At 35.9% G+C, this 18,324-nt stretch overlaps 1 protein-coding gene across 3 annotated transcripts; it reads left to right on the top strand.

The window, feature by feature from the left end:
- The first annotated feature begins 7,205 nt into the window (after positions 1-7,205).
- LOC125203944 (5'-3' exoribonuclease 3) lies at positions 7,206-18,220 on the top strand. 3 transcript variants are annotated; one of them, XM_048102469.1, is made up of 23 exons: positions 7,206-7,636; positions 8,095-8,197; positions 8,293-8,369; positions 8,442-8,633; positions 8,727-8,846; positions 8,936-8,998; positions 9,476-9,625; positions 9,707-9,871; positions 10,692-10,769; positions 11,170-11,256; positions 11,538-11,825; positions 12,306-12,401; positions 12,971-13,066; positions 13,224-13,294; positions 13,823-13,951; positions 14,022-14,098; positions 14,184-14,224; positions 14,319-14,393; positions 15,173-15,330; positions 16,002-16,106; positions 16,210-16,285; positions 17,082-17,161; positions 17,239-18,220. In XM_048102469.1, the coding sequence occupies exons 1-23, from the start codon at positions 7,433-7,435 to the stop codon at positions 17,936-17,938; spliced, it is 3,231 nt and encodes a 1,076-aa protein (XP_047958426.1). In that variant the 5' UTR covers positions 7,206-7,432; the 3' UTR covers positions 17,939-18,220. The 3 variants fall into 3 exon arrangements, with proteins under 3 accessions (XP_047958426.1, XP_047958425.1, XP_047958427.1); XM_048102468.1 differs by having other exon boundaries at positions 17,236-18,220; XM_048102470.1 differs by lacking the exons at positions 7,206-7,636; positions 8,095-8,197 and having other exon boundaries at positions 8,347-8,369; positions 8,446-8,633; positions 17,236-18,220.
- Positions 18,221-18,324: the final 104 nt, after the last annotated feature.

Here is an 18,324-nt window from a genome sequence, read left to right as displayed (position 1 = left end):
GTACTCAGCCCTGCATGTATTTCTAAATGTGCAGGTTGAGCTGCGATGAAGGGGGGAGAGTGTTGAATCAAAGGGGCTTATTTCTAAATCATGTAGTACTCTCGGAGGTTCATGTCTTCACACATGGAACCATGTTTCAGTCATTCCGCTGTGCTAGTTTCTACTTTTTCCGAAGACTCTGATATTTAAATAAATCGTGTTGTACGAACCTCTAAACTCGAATCCTTATGTGATCGAGTGTACCTTATCTAAGTACTCCTTTTATGTTTCTCTTTTATTATATGATTTACTCTTATATCTTCTTCCCCATTTCTATCCCCTCTTCTAAATTCCCATCCACAGTCACATTAACCATGTTTTACTATCCTTAGTAAAATGCGGGTGTGACACGTTGATACATGAATTTGGACATTAAAAATAAGCACCAATCACCTATGCGATAGCTCATCATTTCAACTTCAAGCATCAGTCAGTCACATAAATATGTCCTATTTATTAATTAATAGTACTTGACTGAGTATCAGTTTATACACTACATACATACACATAAAATTTTATTACAATGTGCATCTTTTATACATTAAATGTGGACAAATTCAAATACTTTGTAAATATAATCCAATCCAATCGATTCTAACATTTTATTATAAAATGCTTTTTATTCAAACCTTTCCGATACAAATATTCTTTACAATATGCCCATATTTCTGATAGTATAATATATCTGCACTGCGACAAAAAAATCACCTCAACATATCAATCAGATCCAAACAAAATAAATGGAATATGATAGCTTGGCAACAACCACCTTGATATCATATTTTCACAATTCAAGAATTGTAAAATGCAATCTTGGCAACTTGCTGGTACAAAACCTATCCACTTTTTGAACCTACTCAGAAATATCATAAATCATATTTTATCCCTCGATGCCTAATGTCCAGTGACATGATAAATCAGCACGAAACACATCATGTCATTCATCATATCAGCCTTCATAACTCATAGTGTATTCTTCAACATTGTGTTATAAAGCGATACCATCAAATTCTTATCCAACATTCTCATAACTATGGCAGCCTATGCAGCCATGGTTTCTCTAATGAATATCATAGATTCCATCAAAAACAATCATTCCCCACCCATCTCTCTCCACAAACACCAAATTCAATCTCTCACTGAATATGTTAACTTCCTGCAAGAATTTCTCAAAGGTTACGGGTCCCCTGTTTCCGACACCGATGAAGCAGATCCATTGGAGATGCGTATTGCTGATGCAGCTTATGCTGCTGAGGATGTTATCGAATCTCATATTGTCGACAAGATTCACCTCAGTAGATCCAAACTCAGGCGCTTCTTCGACTTCTTTCGAGGTCCCAAGGATCAGAGAAATGTCTCATCAAAAAAAGATGATGACGAAGCGGTCAAGGTGTATCAAGCGGTACAAAATGTGATAGAAGAAATGAATCGGATCAAGGAAGTGGCAACGGAGACCAAGACAGAGAAGGTGGTGGAGGTGGTCCGTGATCAGCCGCGTGGATTCGTCTCTTCTTCTAGTAGGAAGAAGAGTAGTGGCATGATGGTGTTCTCTGATGATGTCTTGCATGGGATCATGGATAAGCTCATGTCAAACGAATCCGATCACCAAGTCATCCCCATCACGGGTATGGGCGGAATAGGTAAGACCGCTCTTGCTCAAACTGTATATTCGAATAAAACTATCATGGACCATTTTACCGTTTGTGTTTGGGCTACTATATCCGAACAATACAACACGAGAGAAATTCTATGTGAACTTGTTTCTCAAGCCACTAAGAAAGACAAGGAGACCCTTAGTGAAAGGAATGAAGATGAATTAGGATCAGAGCTCCGCAAATATTTGTGGGGTAAAAGATTTTTAATTGTAATGGATGATATGTGGAACATTGAGTCCTGGGAAAGTATTCAACATTACTTTCCTGACAATAACAAACATAGTCGAATAATGGTGACGACTAGGGTCTCACAATTGAGTTCCCGGTTAAACCAACAATATAGCCATCAAATGGAATTTCTTGATGAGAGTAGTAGTTGGGTCTTGTTCTCCAAAACTGTGTTTGGAGAGGAACATTTTCCTTTTGAATTGGAGAAAATCGAAAAAGAAATTGCAACTAATTGTAGGGGACTTCCTCTTTCAATTGTTGTAGTTGGTGGTCTTTTGAAAAATATTGAACACACCCAAAAAGTTGGGAATCAATAAAGAACAACTTAACTTCAAGAGTAAATTTAGACAATAATAAGCATTGCTTGAAATTGTTGAAAATGAGCTATAATCACTTGCCAGTCTACTTGAAGCCTTGTTTCTTATACATGGGTGTGTTTGAAGAAGATGATCCAATTCTAGTCTCAACTCTCGTCAAGCTGTGGGTTTGTGAAGGATTTCTTAAACCTGCAGATGGCCAAAGTTTGGAAATGATTGGGAAAGTGTTATTAAAGGATTTAGTGGATAGAAATCTCGTTCTAGTGGATGAGTTGGGGTCTATTGGAAACATTAAAGTAGTCAAAGCAGAAAAACCTCATGTGATAGGAGAGTCTAGTCCTCGATGCATAAATAGCCAACGTCGCGTTGTTATACGCAGAAAAACCTCAAAGCAGAAAGTGCTTGATGACTTGCAATCTATGTCGCATGTTCACTCAATTATTCGCGAGCATGAGAAACTTCCTAAGGACCATAACTTTAGATTGTTGAGGACAATACATGCATAAAAATTTCGTTATTACGTGAATTCTCGCGTGTCTGGGTATGTTAACTTGCGGCACCTTGCTCTTGAGATTGCCAGGATATCCTCAATTTTTTCTTCTTTTGGTCACCTTTGGAATTTGCATACTTTGATCGTTTCTTGCGAGAGTGAGTCTACTGCGCCTACGGAGAGTTGGAAAATGCCTCAACTCAGGCATATTGCTATGAAGGGGAGAAGATTAATTCTACCAGATCCTTCAACTGATGATGTTGTAATGGAGAATTTAATGGTACTTAAGGGAGTACTCAATTTCAAGTGCGACGAAGAGGTGGTTAAGAGAATTCCCAATATCAATAAGTTGGAGATACTGTATAAAGGGAGAAAGGGAGTGGATCATGGTGATTATTATAGTTTGGCCAATATTGAATGTTTGGGTAATTTAGAATACCTCAACATTTCACTATGGTTAGATTTTAAAGGAAGTGACTTGTATAAGCTCATGTTTCCCCAAAACCTCGAGTGTTTGACTCTTTCGGTAAATGGTGGGTTTGAATGGGAAATGATGTTGGAAAAGATCGGTTCGTTGCCCCTTCTTGAGAAGTTCAAGTTATGGCTTGGATGTTTTAGAACAGAAAAGTGGGAAATATTGGAAGGCCAATTTCCTAGCCTGAAATACTTGGGATTATTTTCGTGTCCTAGCCTAAAACACTGGACTACAGAAGATGAATTTATCTTTCCACATCTCGAGAAGCTTTATCTTTTCCATTTAGAAGGGTTGGAGAATATTCCATATGAAATTGGATGCATACCCACGCTCCAAAGCATACAAATGGTTGATTGTCGCGAATCAGTGGTGAAGTGTGCGAAAAAGATTGTAGAGGAACAAATGGATTTAGACGGGGACGTTCTTTCCTTTAATGTTAGCGTTTGGCTTCCATTTTATAAGAACGAAGAAGCAGTGTTGCGAGAGTTGCAGAGCTTGTCAGGTCTCAACTTTGAAGTTGCATATTCCTAACTAGTGTTATGTACTTATGCTTACTAAATATGGGGAGTGATCAATTACTAACTTATCATTTAATTGCTAACTACAACTAATTTATGGCCATAGGATTTTAGAAAATGTGTGGTCTACAATTTGTCACGTTTAATTTTCATTTTTATTAATTAAATCGAAAAAGATAAAAAAAACTCCAAATTAGGATTTTGGATAAAAATGTTAATATAGTGTTCCGAAAATATCAACACAATGCTTTAAGAATGTTAACTCATTGCTTATATTCACATTCTACATGTATTATATTGACATATTTTTATATAGTATGTTGACATTTATGCTTGTACGAAAAAATTTAAAAATTTTGAATTTTTTTTCAAATTTTGACGTCGGAACATATGCATGTATGATATCGTTGGAATCCTTATGAAATTATCTTTAATTTGATATATGTTATATGAATTTAAAGTTTTGGGATTTCTTTTAAAAGTTAGTTATATTTAAACATGTAGTTAATTGACATTAATACCCCTATTGATATTTTTTGGAATTAATCCTATAGCCTTATTGACGTTTTTCGTTGATCGTATTGACATTTATGGATTAATGATCTAAGCCCTTAATTTGAATATCGAATGACTATTATTTAGTTGTAGTTAGCAATTAAGTTATGCGTTAGTAATATAACACTCCCTGCTAAATATTGAGTTTGAGATTTTTTTTTAGAACATTGTATTATGTTACATTTTCCACAACTTCTGTATAATATTATATTTGCAATTGAACAGTTTATCACGTGTTTTTATAATCTACTATTCATATACATGAATCTCATAAACTTTAATGGATGTCACGTTTATGCATTATCTGACAATTTGTAGGATCCAATATACATATGTGCTTTGATTAAGAAGTCGCAAACATTTTCATTTGCCATCAAGTTTTTATGTTTTAATATCTTTAGGGTCCAATACATATGTGCTTTAAATTGATTCACAGGTCACAAACTTTTTAATTTGTTATCAAGTTTCTATGTTTTAATATGCAAGATACTGTATCTTATATAAAAATGTACTATAATATCAAAGTATTGCGGTCTTTTAATTTTAGATGATTTCCCCAATCATTTTTCGTACCAAAAAAAAGCCCACGAAATTTTAAAATTTGCAAAACAATATATAAAAACTATATTAAAACAATTTTACAATGCAAAAAATAGTATAGTACTCCCTTCGCCCAATTAAAAATGAAACGTTTTCCTTTTTAAATTGTCCCATTAAAAATGAAACATTTACTAAAATGGAAACAACTCTATCTCTACTTTTTCATTTCTTTTACTTTACCCCCTCTTCATTAACTCACAAAATAACATTACATAAAATCCTGTGCCGATTCTTAAATGTTTCATATTTAATGGGACGGAGCGAGTATATAATTACGAATCACCAATATCCCAAAATTCTGCAAAACAATATACAGAAATTATATTCATAGTGCACCGCAAAAAAAAAAAACATACTCCCTCCCTTCCGCCCTTCATTTTTGTACTCGTTTTGAAAAAAATGATACAAAATAGTTAAAATGGGTAGAATGTAAAGTAAAAGAGAGAATAATGTAGGGAAGACCCAGTTACTTTACACTCTCTCTATTTTAGTACTCCATCCGTTCTGTCTACATAGATGAATGATATGCTACATACCTTATGTGAACACCACTCTCATTTGGCGCACATTTAGCGTTGTTCGTTTCGATTTATAAATTTAGTTTGATTCTAATACATTGAAAAATGTTAGTGAAATTTTTAATTTCACAAAATTTGTAAAAATCAAAGCTTGATTTGCCCGTTTTCTCTACAATTTCAAAATAAATTAATACAATAACAAATCAAGCTTTGATTTTTATGATTTTTGTGAAATTAAAAATTTAATCAACATTTTTTATGTATTAGAATCAAACTTAAAATATAAATCGAAATGAACAACGCTAAACATGCATCGAACGAGAGTGATACATACATAATGAGCTCACACAAGGTATGTAGTATATCATTCCTCTATATATAATGCGTTGACCAATTCTAATGGTAGATTTTCAGATCTTGGTAATGGTTTTTCAAATTTTTAAATTTCTGGTATTGAATTTTCAAATTTTTATATTTATGCAATTTAGAATTTTTCGGATCAGATTAGATCTCATAGTTCGGATTTTGGATTTTCAGACAATTCGAATCAAATTAGATTCATTTTTCATTAAATTTTGGATTTTCAAATTAAGAAAAAATCTGATTCGAAATCTGAATGTTCACCCCTAAATTGAGTAAATTTTTTTTGGCCCACAATATAAGAAACTAATGTCAAATTGTTAACTGTGTAGATAATAAAATACTACTACTCTAACATAAAATAAAATATGTGACATAATTGAGTGTCAAATAGGCTAAGGCAACATGAGAATAGATACTTGGCCTTCTTCGAATTAAAATAGGCTGAAAAGGTGAAGGGTGGACATGAGAATATATACTTGGGCTTCTTTGGGCGTTTTCTAGGCGTATCTGCCGACTGCTATATCATACAGGCCCACTACGACTTACTCCACTGTAGAGATAGTCAATTCAACCCGAAATTCATGGGCTGGCCTGAACAACCCGGTAATATGAGCGAATTAGAGCTGTAATTTTATTAACCGAATACAAAACAGGCTAAACGGGTTGACCCGAATGAGTTGGTGGGTTAAACGGGTTGGCCTGATGGGTTGTGAGTTTTAATTATAAAATATATTAAGTTTAGGGGTTTTTTTTTATATTTTTGAATCCTCAATCTTCATTCTACACAATCATTAGTCTTATTCAATCTTCATTCTACACTTTTCCACTCGATCCCACAATATTAGCTTTCAAGTTCCATCTCAATTCATTATTGCACCGTCCCATCATCTGCCACTAGTGTCTTACCACCACCAAAACCAATCAAGACAAAATTAAGAACTAACCCATCAAAATCTTAATATATTTATCATTTTTATAAAGAATTAGTTACGAACAATGCCATAATAATGACACGAACACAAGCTTTAATTTATATATAGTTGATCGAGATTAACCTTTTCAAGTATTATTGAAGAAAACTATGAAAATTTGCAGATTTTATATGATTCTAAACTAAAAAGAAAAAAATATCTAAAATTTAAAATCATTTTATAGAAGAAAATTTTGATACAAGAGATTATTTTCGAAAGCTTTTAGGCCCGAATAGCCCCAAAACCCGACGGGTTAGGGTTAGGGTTGAAAATTTATGACCCGAAAAATCCATAACCCGAATGGCCCGCACCCAAATAGCCCGGCGATCCGCGTGGGCTGATCCGAACCCGAACGGATTAGCCCGATTAACATCCCTACTCGACTGTAATAATTAAAGCCCACCAATTTAACTAAATCAAGGCCCATAGTTTTAGCCCATTTAATTCTTGTGAAATTCGACCGCCAGCCGCCACCACCGCCAGATCCATTAACTACCTCTCTCACCCGCCCTCTTCCATGTCGCCGACAAACCTAAATCCGTAATTTCAAAATCTTCCTCTCTCACTCCAAAATTCATCGCATCAATCAATCAACGCCTCCGACCGGCCGGACGATCCGCCACAACAGCACGGCCGAACAGCCAGCCGTCGACTTAGCACTACTTCTGAAAACCATCCATTTCCCTGACTCAATTGATTGACGATGGGAGTTCCCGCGTTCTATCGGTGGCTGGCGGAGAAGTATCCAATGGTGGTGGTGGACGTAATTGAGGAGGAACCTGTCGAGATAGAAGGTGTTAAAATTCCGGTGGATACGAGCAAGCCGAACCCTAACAACATCGAATACGATAATATGTATCTCGATATGAACGGAATTATTCACCCATGCTTTCACCCAGAGGATCGAGTAAGCATATGAATTTGATTAATTTCGTAGTTTTAACTTATTCCAGCTCGAGGCAATTGCTGTTTTAGCATAGTAGCTGTGTTGAACCAACTGAATTTAAATAAATTCAGACGCGTGTTGTCGTCACTTGTCACTCTACCTAGGAAATGATTGATTGCTAATGTTTTGTTGCATATATACTGATAAAATTCCTCAATTGTTACTTTGAATTTTCTCTTGACCAAGGAGGTATCAACGTCCTGAAATATATCCTATATACTGATAAAATTCCTCAATTGTTACTTTGAATTTTCTCTTGACCAAGGAGGTATCAACGTCCTGAAATATATCCTAAGGATTTGGAGTCGCTGAACTTGCTTTGCTTTTGTAGAACTATTTTCTGATTTACATTAGCCTATGCAACAGTGTTCCCTTTTTTGAGATGAAAAATCTGTTAATAAACTTTATGTATCGCGCAGCCTTCTCCAACCACCTTTGATGAGGTGTTTCAGTGCATATTTGACTATATAGATAGACTTTTTGTGATGGTGCGGCCACGGAAACTGCTTTACATGGCTATAGGTGAGTAAATAGGTTAAAATCCTTATTTAGCAATGGATAAGTTGAGAGTCAATATTGGCAACATTTATTTGACTCAAACTGGCATTTATTGTTAGATGGAGTTGCACCAAGGGCTAAGATGAATCAACAGCGGTCACGGCGTTTCAGAGCAGCCAAAGATGCAGCAGACTCGGTGTGTCCCATGTTATAGTCTCATTACAAATATATAGTGTGAAGTATGTTTTTCTCATCATATGATTTCTAGGCAGCTGAGGAGGAAAGGTTACGGCTGGAGTTTGAAAAAGAAGGGAGAAAGCTTCCTCCCAAACAGGAATCCCAACTTTTTGATTCCAATGTTATTACGCCCGGAACACCATTTATGGCTGTTCTATCCGTTGCTCTACAATATTACATTCACCTAAGGTTAAACAATGACCCTGGATGGAAAAATGTCAAGGTATTGCTGTCATGGATTCAGCTACTTTTATAGTGTGTGTTGAATAGTAGAACTTCTTTAATGATTTATGCAAATTACTCTGCCTCCATGAAGGTTATCCTTTCAGATGCAAATGTTCCTGGTGAAGGCGAGCACAAAATCATGTCTTATATTCGCCTCCAAAGGAATCTTCCTGGTTATGATCCAAATACCCGTCATTGTCTGTATGGATTGGTATGGCATCTTTCTGTTTAAAATGTAGGCAAATTTCTGTGATTTATGCACTTAACAATCATTGATTGTCATCTCTTTCTGCATTGCAGGATGCAGATCTGATCATGCTTGCTTTGGCCACTCATGAAGTTCACTTTTCTATTCTTAGAGAGGTATGCCACTGGTTGCTTGGCACTCTAACTTTACTTACTTTAATCACTTGATTTTGAAGCCTGTTAATTCATACTACCTCCGTCCATAAAAAATAGACAAAGTTCTAAATGGCACGGGTTTTAATGCGCAATTGGTAAAGTAAGAGAGAGGGAGGGAAAAGGTTGTGGAAGTAGTGTTAGTGGATTGTTGGGTCCATATTTAAAATGTTGTGTAAGATTAGTATTTGTTTAAAACTTCCCATATTTAGAATTGGTCAAATTTTGTTGGACTGCCCAAAATGATAAAATTAGTCTAGTTTTTGTGGACGGAGTCAGTATATTTTGAAAGATGTGACAGTTTGATGTTGAGTAAAAACTTATGCTACAGTTAATTGCGTCATATGTTTATAATTAGCTACAGAATTGGGTGTTAAACTCTCTAACCAACATTTAACTTTCCTCTTTATGACTATTATTTTCTCCAATTGTGATTGCAAGGTTGTGTTCACTCCAGGACAACAAGATAAATGTTTTCTTTGTGGTCAAGTGGGTCATTTAGCTGCAAATTGTGAAGGGAAGGCAAAGAGAAAGGCTGGAGAATTTGATGAGAAAGGTGATGCAGAAATTGTGCCTAAAAAGCCTTATCAAGTAAGTTGGAAATTACATGATAGAGCATCATAAGTATACTTGTGTGTGTAAATTCAAATGCTAATGTGGCCTTTCATGCAGTTCTTGAACATTTGGACTCTTCGTGAATATCTGGAATTTGAGATGAGGCTCCCTAATCTTCCTTTTGAGATTGATTTCGAATGTATTATAGACGATTTCATCTTCATGTGCTTCTTTGTTGGTAATGATTTTTTACCTCATATGCCAACGCTCGAGATTCGTGAGGTATGTTTCGTAGATGGTTTTGTGTCTCCTTTGGGTTGATTATTTTCCTTTTTTTGGATAAATAAAAAATGTCATGACCGGGGTGTTTTGTGACCTGTTGATATGGTTTAACTGTTTAGTAAACCTAGTAAACCTTGACTTCCTTACTGTGGCATTCAATTTTATTAGACAACTCAATGTTAAGATAGCTAAAGTAATGATGGGAATTATTGAAGAGTCTTATAGTTTCTTTATCATGATATGAATATGGGTATCATAGGTTTTTGTAAGGTTTAACCAAGAGAACAATTGAAAACAACAGACTGACACCTATGGAGTGTGGAATGCAATATGATAGATTGTTATTAAGATAAAAGGTATTCTAACCACTGTCCATATAGGATGATTGAGTTGAGAGTTCATACTATCTAGGTTGTAGTATGATGATTTTCTAGCATGGATAATACTTATGGTGAAGAGTTTCTTAAGTTTCTAAGAAGCTTAAAGCTCTTGATACTAGGTCTATGCGCATCATGAAACTCAAACTTGAATTTCATAAAGACATTGATTTCAATAATTGTTTAATTTGGTCTGGCTATTACTTTTTTTGGGGAGAATATAAAATGGTCATGCAACATCTGATAATATTAAGCTGTGATCATTTTGCATCTGTTCTACCACATGACTTATAATGCTAGTTTGCCAACCATAACCATTTCCACTAGGTTTGGACACATTTTTACCTTACTGATTTCCTTCAGTCCTATCTACTTTCCAACAATAATTCATAATATTCATGGTACTGCTAAATGCTAATACTTCTAATCTCTTCAATGCACAGGGTGCAATCAACTTGCTCATGGCTGTTTATAAAAAGGAGCTGAGGGCTATGGGTGGTTACTTGACTGATGGAAGCAAGGTATGTTTGTTATGAGTAAATTGTTTTATCACTCGAAAAATGCCATTTTATGAACCCTCTAGACTCTACCAACTATGCTACTTTTTCTGGTCGGTTGCAATATGCACTATTTGTTTGATAGTTGTCTGGTAGCCACTTCAAGCAGAACAGCTTTAGGAATATTCCATCTGCATGGATTCCAGGATAACTCTGCTGGTGATAGCACCAAGTGGCAATGCAAAAAAAAAAAAAAAAAAAAAAAAAAAAAAAAAAAAAAAAACTTAGTTTGGTTAATTAAAGTTTGGATGGCACAAAACAAATTACCCTTGTGTTAGGAATTATGATTCTTTTCTATGTCTCCCATCATAGAAATACTTTTGAGACTTGAATTTTATATTCTATCATTTTTGTTTTTTTCCAGCCAAACCTTAGCAGGGTAGAGCACTTTATTCAAGCCGTGGGGTCGTTTGAAGATAAAATATTTCAAAAACGGGCCCGGCTACATCAGGTTTATTCTACCCCTATATTCAACTTACAACTGTGCTCATTTTTTTAGAGCATGCTCTAATAGTATAACAATCATTGCTGATTTTTCCATTATATTCTTGTGGCTATACTTAGTTGTTTTGCTTGGCCCTGGAGTTGTTGAGATTTTCTTTAATCATGGTTGTCTTGATGAGCTTGCTATTTTAAGTCATTAAAGACCTATTCCCAGATGGAAGTAATTCTTCAGTCTGTCAACATTACACCATTCATGCTTATGTGAGTGTATATAATTTATGTACGCAGAGACAAGCTGAAAGAATCAAGCGCGAAAAGTTTCAAGCTAAACGAGGAGATGATTGCGAACCAACAAACAAGCCAGATTCTTTAGTTCCAGTCACTCGATTCCATGGTTCTCGTCTTGCTTCAGGTCCTTCATCTTCACCCTATCAGCAGAAGGGCTCTTCATCTAACGTGAGACGTGATCAGCTTGACCATGCTACCTCAAGCTTGCCTAGAAAAGTTGCACGGGTTGATCTTGGATCCACTATAGGGGCTGCTATTGTTGAAGCTGAAAGTGGTCTAGAAAGTGAAGTATGTTTCCTCTGAAAGGAGAAAAAGCTCATTTTTATTTTCATTTTCGAGATTTTTGGCAGTTTCTATCAGTCGTGTTATCATTGTTTTCGTGTTATCATTGTTTTATTTATACTCCCTCCGTCCCATAAAAATATGTGCACTTTCCATTTTCATCCGTCCTACAAAAATATGTGCATTCCATTTTTGTAAAGTTATATCAATATAATAATGTAGGTCCCACTATCCACTAACACTACTTTAACTACCATTCTCCCCCTCTCTTACTTTACCATACCATTCTCCTCCTCTCTCTTACTTTACCAATTTTGTCTTAATTCCGGTGCCATACCCATTGCCCATATTTTTATGGGATGGAGGGAGTAGAACATTTTTGTTCATATGTAGGATTGTCCTTTATCTTATCATGTTATTGTTGTTTCTTTACAGAATATGTAAGTTCTAGACATAGTGACAAACTTATGATTATTCTGTGTGCAGATTCAAGATAACAAAGAAGAGCTGAAATTGAAGCTTAAGGAGTCCCTTCGAGGGAAATCTGATGCTTTTAATCAGGAACACCCAGAGGAGGATAATGTGAGCATTAGCTGAATTCTTTCCTTTGTACATACTATATATTAAGTTCACACAACACTTACCCTCTGCCACCAAACTATGAAAGTGTTTTTTAGGCTTAGGTGGAATGAAGTTCGTCCTTAGTTAACAACATTTCAGTTTTTAGTTAATTCTACGATCTCAGTCCATGTGTGTATTTAACCATTTATACTTTCATCTCTCCAATTTTTTGAGTTATTTCCTTAGTTTAGGCTATCTATTTGCTTTGCTTCCCTGCTCTAGTACTTTGTTTTGATTAGGGGACAAGTAATTCCTAACCAATGTTGGGTAGTATTCTGTGTTTCCCCTCCCTCTTCCTCTCCCTAAAACTCAGTTCTACCTCCCCCCCCCCCAAAGTTATCATCTTAGTTTTTGCTTACCCCACTAATTCTTTTGATCACTAAAAATGTAGAAGAATTTTATTGGAATGCAAATACTACATTTTGTAATATTCTAATTGTTAAGAGTTTAACCAACATAAAGTGTATGCCTTAGTTCCTATTGCTAACAAAACTTTTTCTGACGAATAACTTGTGAATTTTGTTTTTCAGGTCAGATTGGGGGAACCCGGTTGGAAAGAGAGGTACTATGAAGAAAAGTTTTCTGCAAAATCACCGGAAGACCTTGATGCTATACGAAGAGATGTAGTAAGTTGTTCAACTGGTTTCGTTGACTGCTAAATGAGAATGTAATTATGTTTAGAGATTTCTTAAAACATGCCATGATTGCCATTCAGTGTTTGCTTCGATCTCTTTTAATTATATAGATTAGCAATGAGTTCACTAGCTTATTGATTTCTTACAGGTCCTCAAATACGTAGAAGGTCTATGTTGGGTTATGCACTACTACTATGAAGGGGTTTGTTCCTGGCAATGGAAAGTTTCTGTCCTCTACTTCTGTTTTAATGTTTATCTCAATGAAACTAATGACAAGTGAACTTCTCTTTCTTGCTCAATTCTTTTCAAACACTTGGTTGTTGTGTCTTGCGTTTTGCCTTCCCTAACTGAGCATAATATCATCAAATAGCAATGCCTTATGCTTGAACAAATACTGACTGCTTAATTTACTGTTTGGCGAAGCTTATTAAGAAATTATAAGCTGGGTTCTTGATCTATAAAAATTCGATTTTCAAGCTCTCTCATACAGATATCAAATAGGTGATATAATGCTACAACCTTCCTGATCATGCAACTCCTACTTGCTTATCTACAAACGCTTGGAATTTGTTACTACATACATTGTTTGCTGTTATCCCGTTACTGATATTTGAGGATCGAACATGTACCTTGAACTAGAAAGCTGTGTTTTAAATGGAACTTAACCCCCTCACTTGTGTACTGTGAATTTCAAAACACGTTTCTTGTGTAGAACACTTGTCTTATAGAAAGCATATGTTTTTGCAGGTTTTTCCCCTACCATTATGCTCCATTTGCTTCGGACCTTAAGGATCTTGGACAGTTGAACATAAGCTTTGAGTTGGGAACCCCATTTAAGCCGTTCAATCAATTGCTGGGGGTCTTCCCTGCTGCAAGGTTGGATTTATGTTCTCTCATTGCTTTTCATACCTAATTGTTCTGGTGTTCTAACTGAGATTATCTTCAGTGCTCATGCTTTGCCCGAGCAGTACAGGAAATTGATGACTGATCCAAACTCACCGATATATGACTTTTATCCTACTGGTACAAGTCTTAATACTTTTTTGTCAAATCATAGTACTATGTTTTTATCGTAACCTGAAGAAGCAGTTTTTTGTCTTCTTTTCAGACTTTGAAGTTGACATGAATGGTAAACGGTTCTCTTGGCAGGTATGTTTTCATGCGGCTGAATCTTACAATACCATTAATTTAAATTATCTGGCTTTGAATTTTCACTCATATTCTCTGATTTTCTTGGGCTTAGGGTATTGCCAAGTTGCCTTTCATTGATGAGAGCCGTCTGCTTGCAGAGGTGGCGAAAGTTGAGCACACACTGACGGTACAATAATGGCTTGTTCTAGTGATTTAACTGTGAATTTTGCTTAGGGAGGTCCAACTTACTAGATTAGAGTGTGCAATAAGTTAATGTACATAAGTACAAAAAATAAAAAAAGTCATGTTGTAAAATCATTAATAACTATTTACTGGAGTATCTTAAAAAAGAAGTCAAAATGTTCATCAAAGGGCATAAAATGAAAATTTGTGCATGATTAACTAGTAGATTGAGCTTAGCAATTGTGCTAATAATTGACCAACAAAAAATCTAGTGCTAAGTGATGAATACAATACTAAGAAAAAATGAATAATCTGAAATATTGATATATTCATTGTGGTACTAGTTTGAATTCCTAAATTGAGAATTGAAAAAAAAAACTCCAACAAAACACTCTCAAGGAAAGAACCGATGAAGAAAAATCCAAAGATTTGACAATAAGCAAAAAATTATGGGTTTTTTTGAAATAAAAGTGAGTAGGTCAAGGGTTAACTGGATCTGAATAAATTTTGATTTGACAAGGCTCAGGTAAAGAATGAAAGGCAAAATAATGCCTAGCATTACTAATAAATGAAACTATGCTTTGAATGTAAAATTGGCATAGAATTAAATATCTAACACTACTACTGATAATAAACCTTACATTTGGTATGTTTAAAATTTGAAGGGGGACACTAGTTCCTCCCTTTGTCTCCTTTTGGTCCTGTCTCTGGCCCCTTCTCAATGATAGTGTAGTTGTGGTTTTATGAGTGGGTCTTCCAACTAAGTTGAATGGCTGCATGCAGGAAGAAGAATCTCGAAGAAATAGTACAATGTCTGATATGCTTTTTGTGTCATTATCTCACACGCTGTCGCCATATATATTTTCTCTCGATGATCGTTGTAAGCACATGACTGACAGAGAGAGAATTTCGGTGAAGGAACGGCTTGATCCAGGGGCAAGGTTTGCCTTCAAAATTAATTATTGCATGGACATAGGACATCTTTGTTGATTGTACATATATTTTCTTCGTGGTTACGATCATCCTGCCTAGCAGAAGTTCTTACTGTAATAAAGTACTGCCTGGAAAAGGAAGAATGATATTTGTTCTAATAGATGCTACCTATTTCATTTCATTTTAAGATGTATTTCCTCCATTAGCAACTTATGTGCCCCCTTGTTGCTCGAGCTGAGTTGTGTTGGTGCTGAGTTTGTAGGTGGAATATGATGTCATAGATCCTTAATGTGGCATACACTTCCAGTTTTCGTCTTACTAATGATTGAACATTGGATCCTTACTTGCTGGACTACTATCTAAAAAGATCTTTTGATTGGTTTAGTTGTTCCATACCAATATGGCAATACCATGGATTTACATTTGATATATTTTTAGTTTGCATCTATTAGCATTCGGACATAGTTTCATGTCTGTGAAATTTGAACACTCTACTCCTGAGTTATGCTCTAATTTATTAGTAGGATCAATAAGTCTATTCCTTGTCTTTTGGAAATGCCTGTCTTGCAGCATCATAGGGCTGGCCTCTTGATGTTGGAATTTGACTAATTTCTTTTACTCAAATTATGGCAAAAATCCTATACAGACTCTTTCTGATTTTATTTACGGCTGTATACAGTGGTGGAATGAATGGCTATATCTCCCTTTGTGCTGGAGATCCTTGCCCTCCTGTCTTCAGATCACCTATTTTGGGGATGGAAGATATTATGAACAACCAAGTCATGTAAGCTTCATAAAATTGCAATTTGGATTTTTTTTTTAATAATATGCCAGTTGATTAGTTGCACTTATATTACTGTCTGACCATACAATGTTTTGGCATTCAGATGCTCTATATATAGGCTTCCAGATGTTCATAAACACATAGCCAAACCACTGCCAGGTGTTATTTTCCCAAAGAAGGTAAACTTTGACAAAATTTGTTTGTCTGGTCTGTTTTGGTACCTTTTGTTTTATGGTCTTAGCAGCTATATTGTTCTACAATTTTTTCTTGAGGTGAACTTTCCCCTACCTGATGTTTTATGTTAATCAGGTTTAGGTTTTGTTAGTTGTTTGCTTGTTCTTAATACATTTTTTGATGTCATGGATAAAGCAACACTTTTTAGATGTCAACTTGTTTATGGTCTGTATGAACTCAAAATACTTCTTGTTGGGTCCAATTCATTTAACAGAGTTTAATTTGTGAAAAGTTTTCTTTTGCGGGACAGGCTGCATATAGACAGCCCAAAGTGGTGTCATGCCACTTATAATGGGGCAGAGGGAATACTATTTTTAGTATCAAAATATCCTGAACTCCTACATCTACTGGCATGATTGTTTTCGTAATAATGTAATATAAGGGAATCACAGAAGGTCTTGGGTAGATTGGGTTAGTTGGAGAAGGGAGTGCCAACTTGATGTGTATTTGCTCACTCCATAATTTCTCAAATCCATATTCATGCAATCATTTCATATTATCAACATCCATTTTTGGCTCTCCAAATTCATCAACCAAAAACCCATGGGTTACTGGTTATTTCTATCATTAAAACTAGAACGATTCACTAGATAATAAACTTAATGCAAAGAAAGTAGAAAGTCTTCCAATCTTCTTCTCAAATCCCTATAAGTCTGATTTATTTTATACTCTCTCTGTTTGTTTGCTTTCTTCACTGTATTCTTTGACTTGCTGCCTGATTCCTTTCTTTTTATCATGTAGATTGTGACAGTTGGTGATCTGAAACCTGAGCCTGTACTTTGGCATGAGGATTCTGGAAGGAGGCCATTCGACAATGGAAGGTATTTTAGTTTTAGCTGGTGTTGTCTGTTTTGGGTTGGTCTATCCAAGATGTATTAATGGAACAATCTCTTAGCAGGTACAACAACAACCACAACAACAATCACAACAACCACAACCAGAACCACAACCATAACCCAAATGGAGCCATATCTGGCCGGCAGCTTGGAGAGGCTGCACATCGCCTTGTTCTTAACAGTCTGCAGCATCGGGAAGAGCACAATGGCCATGCTGGTCAAATGCATCATCCATATCCTCCTCATACTGTCGGACACAGACCTCAATATCAGCATTACCAGAATCATACATACCCAGGTGGAGAACATGCTGCGATGCAAGCGAGTTCTGGCTATTCTCACCATAGACCACCAAGCTCAACGGCTTACAGACAACCGTATGTTTCACAACCCCAGAATCAACATATCAGATTCCAAAATTCTGGGAATGAGGTATACGAAGCTCCTGCCCCATACGCTAGGGAATACAACAGACATGGATACTACCCACCTCAACATAATGGACATGGATATGCTCCGCATCCTGCTGGGAGTGGAGCTCATGTTCCTGATGCTTATTTCCGTCCACGACCTGGATACAGTAATTTAGAAGCCGAACAACCATATGGGAGTAATTATAGTAACCATAGAGCTGGTAATTGGGTGCCCCCAGTTAATCCGAATGCTGGCCGAGGATACAACAATTCTCGCCAAACTGGCAATCAGTACTCAAGTTCGGATAGGGGAGGAAGAAGGCCACCTCAGTCTAATTATCGAAGGTAGTATGTCCTTAACCTAGCTTGTGGAGCATGTTCAAGGTGTACGAGGGTTAGCTATAGAATTTCATGATTCCATATTGGTATTTTATTGTCAATTAGTTTGAACTCAGAATGTAGGGGAAAAGGTCGATATTTGTTATAGGATGAGTGGCTCATATAGGAATAGCTTGTATGTTGTAAACGGTTCCTTCTATATTCTTTTATTTTTGTTGAATGTTTCATTTTTGTTGTATAATACTAAGATTTGTAAACCTTTACAGTTTCGATATCTCTCTTTGGTTTGGTTTGTCTTCCGAGTAGTAGTAATTTATGACTGGCAATTGTGTCTGTAATGAATGGGTTCAAATGTTATCGTTGTGTGTCGTGTTGACAAGACATAAAATTAGGATG

Source organism: Salvia hispanica, chromosome 2 (assembly GCF_023119035.1).
Source record: "Salvia hispanica cultivar TCC Black 2014 chromosome 2, UniMelb_Shisp_WGS_1.0, whole genome shotgun sequence".
Taxonomy (NCBI): Eukaryota; Viridiplantae; Streptophyta; class Magnoliopsida; order Lamiales; family Lamiaceae; genus Salvia; species Salvia hispanica.
The sequence above is the reverse complement of the archived record's forward strand: the minus strand, read 5'-3'. Positions and strand labels throughout refer to the sequence as shown.

What these genes read in the sequence shown, in the direction of transcription:
- LOC125203944 (XM_048102468.1), top strand. Translation starts at nt 7,433, where the DNA reads ATGGGAGTTCCCGCGTTCTATCGGTGGCTGGCGGAGAAGTATCCAATG. An exon ending in AACACCCAGAGGAGGATAAT is followed by an intron (nt 12,402 to 12,970) that starts GTGAGCATTAGC and finishes TTTGTTTTTCAG; the next exon opens with GTCAGATTGGGGGAACCCGG. An exon ending in GTAAACGGTTCTCTTGGCAG is followed by an intron (nt 14,225 to 14,318) that starts GTATGTTTTCAT and finishes TCTTGGGCTTAG; the next exon opens with GGTATTGCCAAGTTGCCTTT.